Source organism: Rissa tridactyla, chromosome 8 (assembly GCF_028500815.1).
Source record: "Rissa tridactyla isolate bRisTri1 chromosome 8, bRisTri1.patW.cur.20221130, whole genome shotgun sequence".
Classification (NCBI taxonomy): domain Eukaryota; kingdom Metazoa; phylum Chordata; class Aves; order Charadriiformes; family Laridae; genus Rissa; species Rissa tridactyla.
Genome location: NC_071473.1, coordinates 103,101 through 121,360, shown reverse-complemented (window position 1 = coordinate 121,360; position 18,260 = coordinate 103,101). Strand labels below are relative to the sequence as shown.

The window sequence follows — 18,260 nt, the reverse complement described above, 5'->3', positions numbered from 1 at the left end:
CAGTGAGGTACACTGAAGTAGTGGCACTTCTAGGAACAGTCTAACAAATATTGTGAAGACCAGCAAAACCATTACGATTACAGCTTATTGAGCTTATTCATTAAATGTTTTCCTAAATTTAAGTTTCCTTGATTTATACAGCTAAAATTCACTTAGAAAATTTTTAACTTTCACATATCGTGACAAGACCCATGACTTGAAACTAATCCAAGTTACAGTAAACCTAACCCGCAAATATGCAGTATTACCTGTGAAAATCCAACCATTCACTAGCTGCCTTTCTAAAAAGAGCTAACTGCTTCAGTTCAAAACCTGTTTCACGGGTATCTTCATTAAAAAATTTAAAAAACCCTCAGCTGTAGTGACATATAATTATTACCTACCCTAAATTTCAGCAAAAAAGGATTCGATGCTGAGATACTCTGAAGTTCCCAGAGATAACAAATTAAGATTTATGGCAGTACCTGTAATCACGGGGGGTGGGGATATACAATCAGTTACAGATCAGAATCATAAACAAGATGGATACTTACTCAGAAAGTCTGGACTCAAAATTGGTAACAGTCTCTTCTGCAAACTCTATCTCTTCAACACCGTTTCTTGAATTCCTGGAACACTATGCATAACTAGCATCAGAGGTGCACACAAATTAGGACTCACTAAAGAAAGGGCAGTGTCGCACTTACAAAATAATATTGCCTTCATTTATCAGATGCTTTAATGTCAATTGTAAGGATTCTACACTGTAGTTTCTTAGCCATTCTTCTGTGGTTTGCACTTTTTTAGACTGTATTTTCTTCATTTGTACTCTCTATAAATCAAATAAGAAAAAATTAAATGCAGTATGAGAAATGAAATGTGCTGTTCAAATGTGACAAAAAGTCCTAAGGATGGCAGCTGGTAGGCAGTGCATATCCAAGAACAACATAATGTTAAGTACTGGCATGCTCTTTTTGATGTGGGATGCAAAGGAAAAGAAAGTTTCAGAATACCCTCAGATTGTGACCTAAAGGAAGGGGAAAGAGAGTGCAGTTTGGAGGAGACAGGAAGGAAGACAGGAAATAGGAGAGTTTAGTAAAAGAAATAAAAGAGATTTACCAGCAATTTACCGGAGAGGCAGAAAAATTAACCACCTCCAAAGTCAACCTCACAGAGTTTGAAGGGGTATATATTGTCTTCCACTTTTCTAAGGAAAAATGCAGCATTAACAGTTGATCCGCCTTTATTGTTTTGCCTGATTTGTTCACAGACTGATTCATGTCTACAGAGAAACTACATGTAGTTTCATGACTTTAGTGAAATTGTCTGTGCATATATGCAAATATACGTAAGGACACATATCAGTTGCCTATCAGCTTATTTATTCCCCACTCTGTATTTATAGTGGGTATCTGTTACTTTTCTAGTTGCTTCATTTAGCAGGAAAAATCGCCTACCAGCAGATCTTGCATCTTGTTGATATGTGTTACGAGCAATCCATTAGCTGGTCCCAGATCAGATATAGTACGATCTTGCCATGGTGGATGCACCCTGTAGACTGGATTTTGTGGTCACCCTACAAGACAATGAATTTTATGGGATGACTTCATTACCCATAATATTTCCGTATTGTCATAAGTCTTTACAAGTTTTTTCTGTGGGAACCGTTTTATATTTTGACATTTGTTCACAGATTCCACCTGCTGTATGATAAATGTTTTGAAGTGACATAGTACATAGCTTATACGAGCTACAGTTATTTACTCTATATCCACATAAGAAGTCCCAACAAGATTTACTAGCAGTAACCTTACCCAGCTTTTTCAAAAAACTGATCATTGTCCAACAACTGTGCCATTTTCCTGATGTGCGTATCCATTATATCAATACATTTAGCCTTGTTAAAAAAAAGCAAAAAGACAAAGTATTCGACTAAAAAGCTTACATCCTCAGGAATATACACTATTAAGAAAAGGTATTGTCAGCAATTATATGGTAATCACATTGCATGTGAGACAACAGCAAATTAAAAAATAACTGCAAAGAGAAGTTACAATTAGGCATCTATAGCAAAAACATTTAGGAACTATTCTGCAAGTTATTTGTTACGGGATTTTACGCAGTTAACGATATCTATGCAGAGCTGCTAGGACAGTAGCTACACAGCTCAACCAGAAAATAAGATTAACCAAAGCAAAACCTGTACGTCCGAGTGTGAGCCGCGGCGGGAGCAGGGGGCGGGCAGCGGGAGACAGCCGGGCTGTGGAGCCGCGTAGGTGACCTGCCCCTCGGGTTTAGGCAATAAACCAGAGCAAAACCGATCATAAAATCCTGCTTTTCACTTCGCTTTCGCTTCAGTCCGTCCCCAGAGCCCCGCGCCCTTCCGCTGAGCAGCGGGTGCCCGAGCAGCCCTCCCGCCGCGCCGCCCCGTCCCCAGGGACGCTCCTCACCTCGCCAGGAAAGGCCCTTCAGCCCCCCCGACCCCGCGCCGTCCCGTCCCCCGGGACTCTCCTCACCTTACCGGGAAAGGCCCCTCAGCTACCCTGAGCCCGCGCCACCCCGTCCGCCGGGACTCCCCTCACCCGGGGAAAGGCTCCCCCGTTCCCCTCCTCCCCAGCCTGGGCACGTCCCGAAAGCCCGGGCTGCCACCGCGCCAGTGACAGGGATCCCCCAAGCCCCCTCAGCATCGTCAGGCCAAGGCATCTCCCGGCACTCACCCGGCGCTTGCCTAGCGCCGGCCCGGCGGCGGCACCGCTGCGTTACGGCGTTGCCGGTGGAGACGGGCCGGCCGCGCGGGGGAGGAGCCTGCGCCGCTTCCCGCCGTCAGAGGGCGGTGGCGGGCGGGAGGCGCGGGCGCGAGGCGCGGGCGGGAGGCGCGCGCGGGGCCGGCTGCGGGGGGGAGGAGGGCGCTGCGCTCGCGTCGGGGCCAGCAGCTTTGGTGGACAATTTATTTTTATAAACTTGCTCAACAACAAAAATACAGGTGAAGAAAATTATGCTCATTTTATATAGTTTGTATTAACATTCGTTCGGAAATCATTAATTGAAAAATGTTCTAACCAATTAGGAAACAATCCCGAGTAAAGGCTGGGGCAGGAGACACAGACGACCAGGCCTCAACGCGACGCCCAGGCAGGACAGCCCGCTTGCAGACACCGTTTCCAGCATTATTTTCTCCTTCACCAATGTTTTAAAGGACAGCGTTCATTTTTGTGTGAATGTGCTGGGGCAAACGGCAATCCGCAGTTGTGTGCTGAGGTGGTCAAACATCGGCTCTGAAACCCCAGTATGACAGGAGGGCCTGGGCCTGGCAGCTTCCCCTCAGCCAGAGGAGGGTGCTTAGGTGGTGGTGCACACTACCCACATCTTTGGGAAACTGGTATCATTTGCCAGCAAGATTAACAGCAGAACATGATGTTAAATGATTAGACGGGTGCATTCAGGAAAGCACACCTTTCCCAGGTCTGAGACAAACAGCTTCCAGGAAATTATTTCAGCTGAGCTCAACGAGAAAATTTATGCAGACAAATTAACTTGTTTTCCTTCTGAAGGTATTTGAAGTTTCCAGTCTTGCATTTTGTTAGCCAAATAAATGGCAAAGTGTGCACAAATTACAGTATGATGGGACACCAAACCTGTAGGTGAGCTTTGAAGCAAAAGATATTTTCAAAATCTGTTATGATAGTACTCAGAAACCTTACTGAGATACTGACCTCTGTCCTAAAAGCAATCAAGGTGAGAGACATGGACAAAACGGGACAAATCAGCACCGCTTCTGCGTGTTTTCTAGGGTTTCCCACAAAGCATCAGCAGCCTTGTAACTAATGACGGTGAGTACTGATGCGGTTTTGGTGAGTGGTTGCTTCCAATAATGTCCTTTATCTGTAACCTACAGTGTGTCATTTTGACTTCAGTTGGAAAGAAATTTTTCCAAAATGGAACTGGTTCTCATTCAAAGCAGTTCCATTTTACGAACTTCCATCAACAAGCCTTTGCATTCTCTTTTAAAAAAGGAAAAGAAAAAAAAATTCCTTCCAAAGGCCCAAGCACAGCATGTCTTCCAACAGTTGCTGGCATGGCCGGTCTTTGGGTTCTTGGTTGTAACAGTCGAGACATCATAAAAACATGTTCCTCTGCAGGTTCAGCACAGCTAAAAGCATTTGCCAATCTGCCGGTCTTTTTTGTTAGCCTGGAGGATTGCAGTACTGGGGATTTGATTCCCCCCATCCCCCCAAAAAAGTAAAACTATTTGGGGCATCTTTTATCTTCTTGATTTTTCTGTACTAAATGAAACCTTAGAAGTTAAAATTGTATTTAATTTGCAAACTGGCTTGGCTTGCATGGTTTAAACTGCAACTGCCAGTATAGCATACAATTTAGGAGGTGTCCTTAAGCTGTTAGGTATTTGTTCTAAAGCTTTAAAAAGAGAGGCAACTGAATGTAACAGTTTTTTTTTTCCCCGTGATATTTAGACAGCGTCCTCTGAAGTACTTTATTTCTGCCTGGCTTTCAGTGGCGCATTTCCCTGGCAGCCCAGTAGCATCTCTCTCGGGCAGTGCAGCTGGCCAGATATCCCTCCTCCTTGGGTGGCACGCAAAAAAACCCGTAGTCCGATTATAACTATGTATTTTGGAGAGAGATAGTGTAATGGTATCAATTCACAGCTGTGTGAGCTATACGAGTGCCAGAGGAAAGTCAAATACTTTTATAGTATAAGTATTTTTAATGAGTGTATGTAAACACAGGCACATCTTTTCAGCATGAAGTGAATGACTGAACTGTGTTCTTTATTGTTCCTTTTGCTCTTCATGGTTTGACCCATCCCTCTCGGTTGCATTGACCCAGCGAGTGAGGTGAGCAGTGTGAGGGCTGTAGCTGCGGCGGTGGGTCTGCCAGCATCAACTCTGGTTACAGCCCAGCCCAGTCCTGCCACCATGCACGCAGGGTGATGGATCTCCTGCGACTGCGCTGGGAGGAAGGGGCCAGGCATTTCCCGATGCCGGCCAGAGGGTTTGCTGTTAACACTAAGAACATGTTGAAAATGGCATCGATTAGTTTCATACTGACTTTAAGAGTTGAGATGGCTCTGGCTTTTGAAGGCTGTGCTGTATTTCAGGCTGTTTCCCTAGAATCCTCCTGTAGGTTAGATACTGTCCCGTCCTTGAGCCTGGCCAAATTCCCCTACTCTCTTCTGTGCTATTTTTTTAGCATGCTGAACTATAATTGGGGATTTTTGTTTTCCAGGTGCCTCGTTGGACGTGTCTGGTGCTGCTCGAGAGATGCCCCAGCCCAGGTTTGCAGCCGGTGGCGGAGCCCCCTGAGGGGAAGGGGCGAGCCCTGGGTCTGGTCGTTTTGTTCAGTTTTTGGGGTGAATAAAAAAAGGGGTGTGTGTGTCTGGGGGGGTGATGATATCAACTGGAGCACTGCAGTATCAGTGGGGGCATGATGATGTGGCAGAGGAGCAGGTGAGTGGGGGATATGGGGGTTATATGGAGTTCCCCCCAAAAGAGGGTGGTCACGGCCCCAAAATGTCTGAAAATTTGGGGGGTGTGTGTGGTGGTTAAAAATTGTTAAAACCTGTAACTCTGGTTGTGAGGCAATGAAACGGAGAACAAGCTCTCATTTTTATATCTATTGAAAAATAATATTTCTGTATATAAAAGGAGTTAAAAATAAAAACCTATATCTCTTAGGATTCTATGATTCTATATGATATAAAGGAATTTAGACGATGAAAAGATTTTTAAAAGATATATTTATAAAGAGATATTCAAGTGTCAAAATATATGTCTAAACAGCTAGTCTAATCAGATATTCTATAGAATAAGTGTTAATACGTAAGTCTAGATCTCTTAACAAAGATTCTATGTAAGTGTAAACAGATAATATGTATTCTCTAAGTGTGTCTATATATGTGTAAATAGATACAGCAGTGTAAATGTCTATGCTATATGAGGTTTCTAAAATGCAAAGAAAGCCTGTTTATAGAAACGATTTAGAAACTCGCCCTCCCCTCTAGTCTCCCTCGAAGACGTAAAAGCACTTTCCAAAGCCACCCCTTCCCCCTTCTCCTTTTCGCCCTTTTCCCATCCCGATTTGGGGCCGATTCCCCCAAAGTGGGGACTTTCCCCTGTGGGGCTGCGCACCCTGAGCAGGAGCTGCCGCCATGGCACAAGAATACCCCAAACCCAACAATTCTGGGTCTGTGCTGGGGGACACACCCCCCCCGATTTTGGGAGGGAAATATCCCAATTTGGGGCTCCCAGGAAAGCTAAATCCACCTGGATTTGTGCATCCGGAAAGTAGAAAAAAAAAAAAACATTTTCATGCAGGAAAGCAGAGATCATCAATTCTTATCTTGTGGATGAGATGCCACTCCTGCCTCCCTCCCTGGTCCCTGGCAGACTCGCTGCTGTCACCCGCCCCAGCCCTGGTGTCCCGCGCTGAGTGATGCGGCATCCCTTGGGCTCGTTCTGGGTGGAAAACCCCTGTTCCGCAGGTTTTTGGTGCAGAGGTGCTGGCTGTCACTGCCTGGGCTGCGAGTGTGGACAGGGCCGAGAGCTGGGAGCCCCGCAGCCTGGTAAGTGGTTATGGTCCCTGGCTGGACTAAAGTGGGCTGAGAGCGGTCAGTGCTCATCACCCTAATGAGCGCCAAGAGCGGGATAATTAGTGGGGTGCTGCTGCCCGGTGGCAGGCCGGTCCTGCAGGTGGGGAGTGGCGTGTGTGCTGTGGGCCTGCCTCCTGCCTGTCTCGTCCACGCCCCTCGCCCTAAATTACCACGCCCCTGGCCACGCCCACCACACTACCCGCACGCACCCCGTGGCCACACCCCCGATTATTTCAGGCCACCCCTCCTGACAATATCGGCCATGCCCCTGGACAGTGTCGCCCGTGCCCTCGCCCTCCTTGACCACGCCCTGTCTCGGCCCAGCCTCCTGCTCGTGTCGGCCACGCCCCCGGCCCTCCCTGGCCTCGCCTCCCTCCTCGTCTCAGCCACGCCCCCTCCCTCCGTGACCACGCCTCATCCCGCATAGACCACGCCCCCGGCCGCTATAACAGCGCCCATCGCCACGCCCCCTTCCCCCATGACCACGTCCCCGAAGGTCTTGGTCACGCCCCCGACCCTCCCTGGCCCCGCCCCACCGCACGGTCGCTGCTGGCGCACCCCTCGTGGCCCAAGCGCGGTACTGCAGCGCCGGCCCCGCACGGGCCGTTGCTGGACGCCACCCCCGGCGGCGGGGGAAGGCCGAAAATAAAAGCCAATTTCGGGCTCCCGGGAAAGCCAAATCCACCTCGATTTGTGCAGACGGAAACCAGTTTGGGGAAAATAGGGTCCTCCTCGGCCGCGCCTCTCGCCCCGAGCTGCAGTACCGGCTTATTCTCGGCAGCAGTGACGAGTGTGACGCGCCCTGTTTTGCGCATGCGCGGCCCCCCGCCTGCCGTACGACAGCACTACGCATGCGCGCCCTCCTGCTTGCCGTACGGCTGTATTGCGCATGCGTTCTCCCCTGTCTGCCGTACAGCTGTACTGCGCCATTGCAACCGCTCCCTGGCGGATGGGCGGGAGGGTGGGCCAATCAGAGTGCAGGCGCCGCTCTCCCATTGGTCGGATGTCCTCGCCGCTCTCCCATTGGTCGTTCCCCTCGCAGGGGGTGCTGCGCGATGAGGATTGACGGCGGCGACAGGCCAATGGAGCGGCGCTGCTTCAAATGTGGGGGGGGGGAGGAGGCGGGCAGCGGGGTGGTGGCCAATTGGCGCGCGTCCTGGGCGGGGCGCTCTGGAAGCGGAGGGGGCTGGGGAAAAATGGCGGTCGGCTCGAACGCGGAGCGCAGCTGTTCGGACGGAGAGCGGGACCCGGCGGGCGGGCGCTCGGTTCGGCCGGGCCGGCCCGCGGAGCCGCCGCGAGCACATCATGAGGCAGCTGGGCCGCGTGAAGGTGGGCGGGGGGCGGCGGGGAAGATGGCGGGGGACTTGAGGGGGCCCCGAGGGATCCTGAAGGGGACTGGGGGGGCTGAGGGTGGAACTTGAGGGAGGCTCGGGGAAGCGGGGGGGCTGTGGTGGCCCCTAGGGGTGGTGGAGGGAGCTGAGGGGGGGGACACGGGGGCCCTGAGGAGGATCTGGGGGGCCGAGGGGGCCCAAGGGGGTGGCCTTGAGAGGGGCTGGGGGAACGGGGGTGCTGAAGGGGCCTGGATGGTAGTGGTGGGGGTGCCCTGAGAGTGTGATGGGGGCAAACGGGGGGGTCTGAGGGGATGGTACTGAAGGGGCTGGGTACGGGACATGGGGGGCTGAAGGGAGCCCTGGGGGCAGTGATGTGGGGGAGGGGGGCGGGGGCGCTGGGGGAGCCCTGAGTTTGGGGAGGGGGGCTGTGGCCTGAAGTGGGCCATGAGTTGGAGGGGTTCTGTGAGGGGGAGATGGGGACGGGCTAAGGGGTGATGGAGGGATGCAGGGGGTGGGATGGGAGGGTCAAGGCATTCCCCGGTGCTTGGGGATGCCCGTGTCCCTCCCCCAACCGTGCCCCCTCCCACAGGACAAAGAGCCCTACAGCGAGCTGTACCCGAGGGCCTGCGAGGGGCTCAGCGACTCCTCTAAGGTCATTGTCTGCAGCTTCAAGGGAGTGTCCCCTGTCACTGCCACGTTTTGCCCCCAGTGCAGGCTGCCTCCTCCACACCAACTGTTCCCTGGGGGCGTGTGCTGTCGCTGTCCACGTCACAGGTATGGGGGCACTGGAACCCCCCCTGGAGCTCTCAGAGACAGCCTGGGACCCCCACATTTCCCTGGGCCCCCCCCAGAGCTCTCTGATACCCCCTGGGATCCCCCAAACTCCCCAGGATCCCCCTGAGACCCTCTAGAATCTCCTGGGATGCCCTGCACCTCCGAGAGCAGTGCAGGACACCCTGCGACCCTTCATGTTCTCCCAGGGCCCCTCTGGGACTGGGACTATCCAGGACCCTCTAGGACCTCTTAAGTTCTCCCCAGGGCTCCTTGGATCCTTCTGGGACCCCCCACATTCCCCCCAGAACCCCTCTAGGACCCTCCAGGACACCACAGATCCCCCTGGAGTCCCCCAGGAAAACCCCAGAGCCCTCTGGGACCCCCTGGAGCAAATCCCCAGTACCCACCTTGTCCTCCTGGGACCACCCTCTTACCCCCTGAGAGCCCCCTAGAGGCCTCCAGGACCCCTGGGACCCTCCCCCACACCTTTCAGGACCTCCCTGAGCCCCCCGCACTCCGCCAGAACCTTTTTGGGATATCCCCCCAGTACCCCACACATCTCTGTGGGACCCCCCACACTCTCTGAGAGCACCCCAGGATCTTCTGGGACCCCTCATGTTACCCCCAGGGCTCCCTGGAGACTTTTGGGAGCCCTCCAAGCCCTCCTGGAGCCCTATGGGTTGCTCTGACACCTGCTCTAGGATCCCCTAGAGCCCCTCTGCGACCCACTGGAGCCCGCCCCTGGTATCCCCCACATCCCCCTGGGGCCCTTCTGGGACCTCTCCCCAACCCCATGAGAGCCCCTCAGAGTCCTCCAGGACCCCCTAGGACCCTTTGTCTTCCCCCAGGACGCTCATGGGACCCCCCACATTCCCCCAGGACTCCCTGTAGCCCCCTGGGACCCTCCCACACCCTCTCCAGCACCCCACAGATCCCCCCCCAGGACACCTGAGACCTCTGGGACTCCTGGAGCACCTCCCACTACCCCCCACATCCCGTTGGGACCCCCCACACCTCCTGAGAGCGCCACCAGTGCCTTCCAGGATCTCCTGGAGCCCCCTGGGACCCTCCTACACTGCCCCCGCCCCCGGAGCCCTCCAGGACCCCATGGTCCTGGATAATAATACATATTTATGGAAAATATGGAAAATAAATACATATTTATGTCTGTAAAATAAGTTCAAAATAAAAACCTCTGTGCCTAAGGATTCTATGATTCCATGCTTCTGTGTTATCTAAAAGATCCTAGAATATAAAAATATTTTAAAAAATGTATTTATAAAAAGATATTAGTGTCAAAATAGATGTGTAAGCAGACAGTCTAAATAGATATTCTGTATCATAAATGTTAATGTATAAGTCTAAGGAGCTTTGCTACATAAGTGCAAACAGGTAATATAAATTCCCTAAATAAATAATGTGTAAATAATTGAGAGGGTGCTGCCGCCCGGCGGCTGAAGGCTGGTCCTGCAGGTGTGCGCTCCTCCATGAGCTCTGGCCCCGCCTCCGGCCCGCCTTGCCCCCCGCCCCCGGCGGCGCTGTGCGTTGGTTCCGCAGCTCGTGCGCATGCGCGGCTTCGCGGGGGCCGTTCTGGCGACCGTCTCGAGAGCGCGGCGGCCGGAGGGCGAACCAGGATCGCTGGGATTCCGTCGAGCTCCGCGCCACCTGGAGCGCGATCGGTGCCGCCCGCCCGGCCTCGAGAGCGGCCGTCGGCGCTCCAGTATCGGCTCCTACGCATTACCGCGCCCCCGTCAGTGCCCGGCAGTTTTCCGGTTGTCCATTTCCATAGCCCCTCAGTCAGCCGACGCGCCTCTCTATGGCACTTTGGTCCTCCGGGGCGCCGCGCAGTCAGCCGACGCGCCTCTCTATGGCACTTTGGTCCTCCCGGGCGCCGCGCAGTCAGCCGACGCGCCTCTCTATGGCACTTTGGTCCTCCCGGGCGCCGCGCAGTCAGCCGACGCGCCTCTCTATGGCACTTTGGTCCTCCGGGGCGCCGCGCAGTCAGCCGACGCGCCTCTCTATGGCACTTTGGTCCTCCCGGGCGCCGCGCAGTCAGCCGACGCGCCTCTCTATGGCACTTTGGTCCTCCGGGGCGCCGCGCAGTCAGCCGACGCGCCTCTCTATGGCACTTTGGTCCTCCCGGGCGCCGCGCAGTCAGCCGACGCGCCTCTCTATGGCACTTTGGTCCTCCCGGGCGCCCCTCAGTCAGCCGACGCGCCTCTCTATGGCACTTTGGTCCTCCCGGGCGCCGCGCAGTCAGCCGACGCGCCTCTCTATGGCACTTTGGTCCTCCCGGACGCCGCGCAGTCAGCCGACGCGCCTCTCTATGGCACTTTGGTCCTCCCGGGCGCCGCGCAGTCAGCCGACGCGCCTCTCTATGGCACTTTGGTCCTCCGGGGCGCCGCGCAGTCAGCCGACGCGCCTCTCTATGGCACTTTGGTCCTCCCGGGCGCCGCGCAGTCAGCCGACGCGCCTCTCTATGGCACTTTGGTCCTCCCGGGCGCCGCGCAGTCAGCCGACGCGCCTCTCTATGGCACTTTGGTCCTCCGGGGCGCCGCGCAGTCAGCCGACGCGCCTCTCTATGGCACTTTGGTCCTCCGGGGCGCCGCGCAGTCAGCCGACGCGCCTCTCTATGGCACTTTGGTCCTCCGGGGCGCCGCGCAGTCAGCCGACGCGCCTCTCTATGGCACTTTGGTCCTCCCGGGCGCCGCGCAGTCAGCCGACGCGCCTCTCTATGGCACTTTGGTCCTCCGGGGCGCCGCGCAGTCAGCCGACGCGCCTCTCTATGGCACTTTGGTCCTCCCGGGCGCCGCGCACTCAGCCGACGCGCCTCTCTATGGCACTTTGGTCCTCCCGGGCGCCGCGCAGTCAGCCGACGCGCCTCTCTATGGCACTTTGGTCCTCCCGGGCGCCGCGCAGTCAGCCGACGCGCCTCTCTATGGCACTTTGGTCCTCCCGGGCGCCGCGCAGTCAGCCGACGCGCCTCTCTATGGCACTTTGGTCCTCCCGGGCGCCGCGCACTCAGCCGACGCGCCTCTCTATGGCACTTTGGTCCTCCGGGGCGCCGCGCAGTCAGCCGACGCGCCTCTCTATGGCACTTTGGTCCTCCCGGGCGCCGCGCAGTCAGCCGACGCGCCTCTCTATGGCACTTTGGTCCTCCAGGATCTCCCTCAGTCCTCCGAAGCTCGTCTCAATGGCACTTTAGTTCTCCAGGATCCAGGAAGTGCTCATCAGTCTTCTGAAATCACCTGTTTCCAGCATTCTTCCAAAACCATAAAACACGATTAATAATTAACCACAAAAATATCTGAAGATTGCAAAAATAAAGCAACATCTGCAGAACTCTTCTCTACAGCAACAAGTAGATGGCACTCAAACAAAAGTGGTAAGAGAATCACCACAGGCGAGTGCCCAATGGAAATAAAAATGGCTGTTGCTTTGCCTGATGGGAACTTAAGGCAGAAGGAAAGGAGCTGCAGCTTCTGTGGCCACCTTTATGTCTTCTGGGGGTTTGGCCCCGCCCCTTTCCCAGGGGACTGTGGGAAGGGCGGTGGGCAGGGCCCAAGGGTAGTGGGCGGGGCCCGGGATATATGAGCCACAGGCTGGGCTGAGGAGCTTGCTTGGCTGCTGGGCTCCTCTGGGGTCAGTGCTCTGCTGGTCCTTCACTTGGTTGCAGCTTTGGGGCAGGCTCAGCTGTTTAGGCAGGTGTGTTTTGGCATTTAGGGAGGCAGAGATAAGAAGGCTGAGCTAAGACCCTCAGGACCAGTACACATCCTGCCACCTGTGTAGTAGAAAACTGACTTGTATGCTGCTTTTTTGTTTCCCTTTTTTTCAGGTCAGTAACTTTGTGATGAGTGTTTAGGGGATGCCCAGATGGTTTAATAGTGTGCTTTTCTTTATTCTAGGAGTCCTGAATTTTCCTAGAATTCCTGACTTTATTGAAGATGGACCTGTGGTTTTTTCCACCAGTTTTGCCATATGCTGTGTGAGTTGCTGATACTGTTTCTCTTAATTGGGTTGATGATGAGATTATATTGTAGGGTTTAGGGTGAGCATTTTGTATGCATCTGCATATTGCACTTTAGCACTTCTCAAGAAAGCAGCAGGGATGTAAGGCATAGTGCCATTCAGGGTATGGCATGGCTCATCACCTTTCCCCATTGCCCAAAGAGTGCCATGGTGTCCCTAGAGTTTTTGCAGCTTGCAGCTGGCCCCTTGTAGATTGTGTCAGGGCATTACTTATTTTGTGGGTCTACAGCAGAGCCCAGAGTCTGTGGGAAGACAGAATATAGGAGGTGCCTGCTGAACACAGGGCATGGCTCAGAAGAACAGCTCCTGAGGAGTGGCTGACACAGGGGTTTCAGGGTTGCAAATATAGAATGGGAGCTGTCAGGAAGAGGTGGGGGTCCTTCCCTGACAGTTGAGGAGAAGAGAAGGGGTTTCTAAAGTTTTGGTGCTGGGCGTTGACTAGGAAATGGAGGCAGGTTCATCAGTCTTTGTCATATCGGTTTTGCATTTGCATTTGGGTGTCAAGAGGGTCTGGTCTGTTCTAGTCCCTTGCATTTGAGGTGAGCTGGATAGTACTGAGGAGGAGCATGGGACTGGTGATTTCACAGAGATGCAATGGTAATTTTGTGTTTGTTGGTATCTTAGGTGTCATAAATAATTGTTGCTGCAGCCTCTGACTCTGGAATCGGTGTGAAGCAGGTGAGCGGATTGCCATGGCACCTCTGAGTATGAGGGTGCTGTGGAAGAGGTTGGTTTCTACTGTCATGGTGGTCACTGCTGGAGCCGTGGTTTCTTCTTGTTTTACAGATGGAGAGGAACCTGGTGACTGCAGGAACACATCAGTTAGCTGTTTGTTGTGGGTTTTTTGTCAAGGATGAATTCAGACCCCTGGCTGTCTGAAAGCTAAGTAGAGGCACAGGCACTGGAGGGGGACCAAGACTGACAGTTTCAGGGAGGAGTTTTCAAGTCAGGGTAGAGCAGAGGGCTATCGAGGAGGAGTCTCCTCTGAGTAGGTAAAGGGAGTGGGTTACTCTTCAGCACAAAGCTAGTGTCTGCTGGGCAGGGCAGTTCTGGTCTGTGTCTGCTGTTCTGTAGTTTGTGTGCTCTGTCTTCTGTGTCTTGGACTTTCCTTAGGTTTTGATGTCCTTGTTTATCTTTGCACTCAAGGGGCACAGCATGTGCCTTGGGCAGCCCCTGTAGGGTCTCAAATGCCTGTGCTAATTGGCATAGCGCCCAATGTGCACTTCTTTTCTTGCATAGCAATTTTAAAGTGCAGATTGGACTTGCCTCTCAGAAGTTTCTGGATGGTCCTCTTCTGCAGCATCATTCCCGGCTGCATGAGCAGCTCTGTTCTCTGAGCTATAGCAGCTCTAGCCATCTGCTTTTATGAACTGGGATTTCTTCCCTGCATCCTTATGTTCTCAGGTCTTGAAGCCAGGCTTCCTGCACATACGTCATCTCCGTTTTGACAGGAACTTCTTGGAATGGGCCATTACATTTCACTCTTTTATGATTTTTATGACTTTGCCATAGAGCCTCCTCACGTCTGTGCTGTGGCTGTTGGTCTTCTTGCCCGACATCGTCTCTTATCTGAAAGTCGTTCTTCTTGTGGAGAGTTTTCTCTCATCTTGGAGTCACGTTGTTGTCTATAGTGCTGTATGGTGTTGGGCTGCACGTGGGTGTGTTTGGTGTGGAGCTGCCCTGCCTGGGGGCGTAGAGTCAGGGGTAGGTGGAACAGCAATAAGAGTCTATGGGTAATATGTTGATCTGCCAAGACTGTTTAGCCAAAGGTTGTACGGTCATCTGGGATCAAGCAGCCATTGGCAGGGACAATCATTTCCATAGTGTTTTATGGAGATGATTGGAGCCTTCTGGGAGGGCCTGTTTGGCAGTAGTGAAGCAGATTGAAGGTGTTAAGGCTTGTATGTGTGGGGATTAACATTGGGTCCAATTTTTTTTAATGGCAGGCTGTAGTTGGAGCCTAGATGATATTCCTAAATGGAAACAAGACCCCTGGAATTGTTCAGCTACTGATCAGCATCCGGGTGACTTGTTTACTAATTTTTTTTTCAGATGCAGAGGGACAAGATGTGCACCAAAGAGTCATGGAGAAGGCAAGCGGGACCCTGTAAGAAGGTGGGTCAGTGCATGGTGCTGGAGGGAAGATATGACTGGTGGCTATGTGATTATATTATGGCTTGGTGGTGGGGTGGTGTGTTTTTTTTTAATTTTGAAGGTGCAAAGTGATGAGTAAAGCAGGATATTGGCACCAGACATGACTCGGGCAAGGTGGTCAATGACTAGTGGGCTGAAGCAGCAATTCTTCTCAGATGTTATATTGTGGGTGAAGTTTTTAGTGTCCTTTGGGTCTGTTTTAGAGGTGGTCTGTGAGCCTCAAAGCGGCAGCCCAAAACCATGGAGGGCAGGTGAGCGAGAGGCCAGGGTAAAGGAGTAGGAGACAGGAATGGCTGTAGGCAGGCTGAGGTTTTGGGCAGTGTCTCAGCATATGCCTTTTGGTTGGCTTTTTTTTTTTTCAGGTGCAGGACGCAGGCTCAGAGGCTCTAAGCCACATGCTGACAAGCGGGCTGAGAAGATGAGGCGGTTGTGGGCCGTATTGGTGTCTTAATAGTGAAGTATTATATGGCAACTTGGTTAAGTATTTATCTTCTGGTTTTGCAGGTGCCCTGTGAGCCATCTTTGGAAGCGGATGAGCATCAGAGGTGAGCCGAGGCAGTAGTGAGGAGGAGCTTGTGGCTGGTGACTTCTCACATGTGCAACAGTAATTTTGTTTCTTGGTATCTCAAGCAATGATGGCCGCAGCGTCTGACTCTGGAAGGAGCAGGTGAGTGGAATCCCATTGTGCTTTTGAGGAAGGGGAAATTGTGGAAGAGGTTGGCGGTGGCCTCTCTGAAACTTCTTGCTGTCAGTGTTTGGTTTTCTTTAATTGTAGATGATGAGGAGGAACCTGGTGACTACAGGAATATCCCAGATAGTTAATGTGCTGGTTTTTGGTGTGTGTGGTTTTTTTTTTTTTTTTGTCGACATGGGATTTAAGACCTCCATCCCTCTGAAAGCTAAGTTGAGTGGACAGGGCTAGGGAGGGGGGCTGGGAGGGGAGAAGTTTGTGATTTGCAGGGAGGCGTCTTAAAGTTAGAGAAGGGCAGAGGGCTGTCCTGGAGCTGTCCCCTTTGGTCGGGTAAAGGGAGCGGGTTAGTCTTCAGCACAATGCTAGCATGAGCTGGGCAGGGCAGCTCCAGCCTGCATCTGTTGTGTTGTTTGTGTGGTCTGTCTTCTGGGTTTTAAAACTTCCTTGGGTCTTGATGTCCTCTTTACACTTGAGGAGCACAGCCTGTACTTCAGGCACCATCCCAAGAGTCTTGAATGCCAGTACTCATCAGTATTGCCCCAGTCAGGCCCTGCTTTTCTTGCATTGTAAGCTTAAACAGTGGATCGGTCTTGCATCTCGGAAGTTTCTGGGTGGTCCTCGTTTGCTGCATTGTTACTAGCTGTGTGAGCAGCTCTGTTCTCTAGTCATCCATTTTCAGTGACTGGGACTTCTTCCCTGCATCCTTAAGTTCTTAGGTCTTGAACTCGGGCTTCCTGCACGTACATCTCAGTTTTAGAGTCACTTGTTGTCCCAGAACATTACATTGTACTCATTTCCTGGGGTTTCCCTAGAGCCTTCTCATGTCACCATTGTGGTCTTGCAGGTCTTCTTGCCCAACAGTCGCTTATGTTGGTGTCATTCTTCTCGCTGAGAGTTTTCCCTCATCTGTGAGGTGCATTGTTTGTAGTGGTCTGTGTAATGTCGGTCTGCGCTTGTGTGTGTTTGGCTTGGAGCTGCCCTACCCGGTCAAGTAGAGTCAGGGGTAGGTGGAACATCAACAGGAGTCTATGGTTAGTTTGTTGATCTACCTAGACTGTTAAGGCAAAGTTGGTACAGTCAACTCCCATCAAGTAGCCGTCAGCAGGTTCTGTGGGCAGCTTTTTAATTAACGGGGTTGTTTTGGGATGTATGTGGGAGGGGCTGTTCAGCAGTAGTGAAGCAGACTGCATCTTGAAGATGGTAAGGCTGCTTTGTATGGAGTGTAATGTTTGTATGTTTTTTTTTATGTCAGGCTGTAATTGTACTCCAGATGGTATTTCTAAAGCAAAACAAGACCTTTTTGAGGGTGTGTGTGTCACATGGGGTTCCCCCTAAAAGAGGCAGTTCACAGCCCAAAAATGCCTGAAAATTCATGTGGGGAATGTGTGTTCAGAAAAAATAAAACCTGTATATATGGGTATCAGGCATTGAAATAAAGAACAATTTCTCATTTTTATACGTATTGAAAAATGAGTGTATGTATATAAAAAGGAGTTCAAAATAAAAACCTATATCTTTTATATTATATAAAGGATGTTATCATATTAAAAGATCTGTCCCATAGGCAATTTTTGCCTTCATGGTTCTCTGTCTTGCTCCCTTTTGCTTCCTCCTGTCTGATCTGTAGCCCATAGCTGTTTTCTTTCCCCTGTGGTTCCCTTTCCCTGTTTTTCCACCCCCACCCCCCCCCTTCTCTGCCCTGTAGTAGATTGCTGTTGTATTGAGTTTAAGTGACAAGGTTTTGTTGGTTGAGTTGTGGGGGCAGGGGCTGCAGGGGTGGGTTCTATGAGAAGACACCAGAAGCTCCCCCCATGTTGGGCACAGCCAGCTCAGAGAGGGACGTGCCGCTGGTCAAAGCCGAGTCCATCAGCATCACCGGCCAGGAGCAGAGCAGAGAGTCCCTGCAAGACGTGGCGGCCTCGCTGTTGGAGCAGAAAAAGAGTGCGAGGAGGAAGGAGCAGCAGAGACAATGCAAGATGAGCTGACCACAACCCCAACTCCCTGTCACCCTGCATTGTCCGGGGGGTACAATGTAGAGAAGTCGTGAGTGAAGGTGATCCCAGAAAAAGAGAGGGGTGGTGGGAAGGTGTTTTTTAAAATTAGTTCTTATTTCTTGTTATTTGATTGACAATAAATTAAATGAATTTCCCCAAGTCGAGTCTGTTGTTCTTGTGACTATGAGCGATCTCTTTGTCCTTGTCTCAACCTACAAGCTTTTTCATTTTAACTTCTCCCCTTGTCTTGTAGAGGAAGGGCAATGATAGAGAGGCTGGGTGGGTACCCAGGGGCCAGCCAAGGTCAATCCATCACAGATTACTTCTATTAAGCTTTGTGTCCTTGTCTTTTAATGCTTGACTACGTTTCTTTTACCCAATCTCTTTTGAAACTTTATTTCTCCCTTTCCATCCCTTTCTTTTAAATCCTTGCTTAGGTTTGTTGAACCCAGTTCGTTTTAAAATTTTCTTGCTACTTTTCCCTCTCTCTGTCTCCCCAAATTAATTTTAATTTCTTTCTCATGTTCTTGTACCCTGTCGCTTTTCATACTTGTCTTTCTCAATCTCTTTCTATGCAGCTCTGCATACCCATCTCTTAAGTCTTGGGTATGATTCTCATATCCTATGCCTCTCAAAATTTTGTGTCTATATCTCCTCCTAGCCATCTCCCTGCCTATAATTCCCAATTCTTCCCTCTCTTT

The 18,260-nt window shown here is 51.8% G+C and overlaps 1 protein-coding gene and 1 long non-coding RNA gene across 6 annotated transcripts in view; one reads left to right on the top strand and one right to left on the bottom strand.

Moving 5' to 3' along the window:
• Nucleotides 1-7,395, bottom strand: part of VWA3A (von Willebrand factor A domain containing 3A) — a 39,171-nt gene extending 31,776 nt beyond the window's left edge. Inside the window, exons 1-5 of one of the 5 annotated variants that reach the window (XM_054212945.1) lie at nt 2,697-2,763; nt 2,180-2,260; nt 1,437-1,555; nt 687-811; nt 534-608 (exon numbers count right to left, since the gene is read on the bottom strand). In XM_054212945.1, the coding sequence (XP_054068920.1) occupies nt 534-608; nt 687-811; nt 1,437-1,451 (215 nt within the window). In that variant the 5' untranslated portion in view covers nt 1,452-1,555; nt 2,180-2,260; nt 2,697-2,763. The other 4 variants (XM_054212941.1, XM_054212943.1, XM_054212942.1 and 1 more) reach the window with 4 other exon arrangements.
• Nucleotides 7,396-11,761: 4,366 nt separating this feature from the next.
• LOC128914361 (uncharacterized) lies at nt 11,762-14,761 on the top strand. The gene is made up of 4 exons (XR_008468252.1): nt 11,762-12,076; nt 12,597-12,676; nt 13,345-13,398; nt 13,507-14,761. It is a non-coding gene; the product is annotated as an uncharacterized LOC128914361 (long non-coding RNA).
• Nucleotides 14,762-18,260: the final 3,499 nt, after the last annotated feature.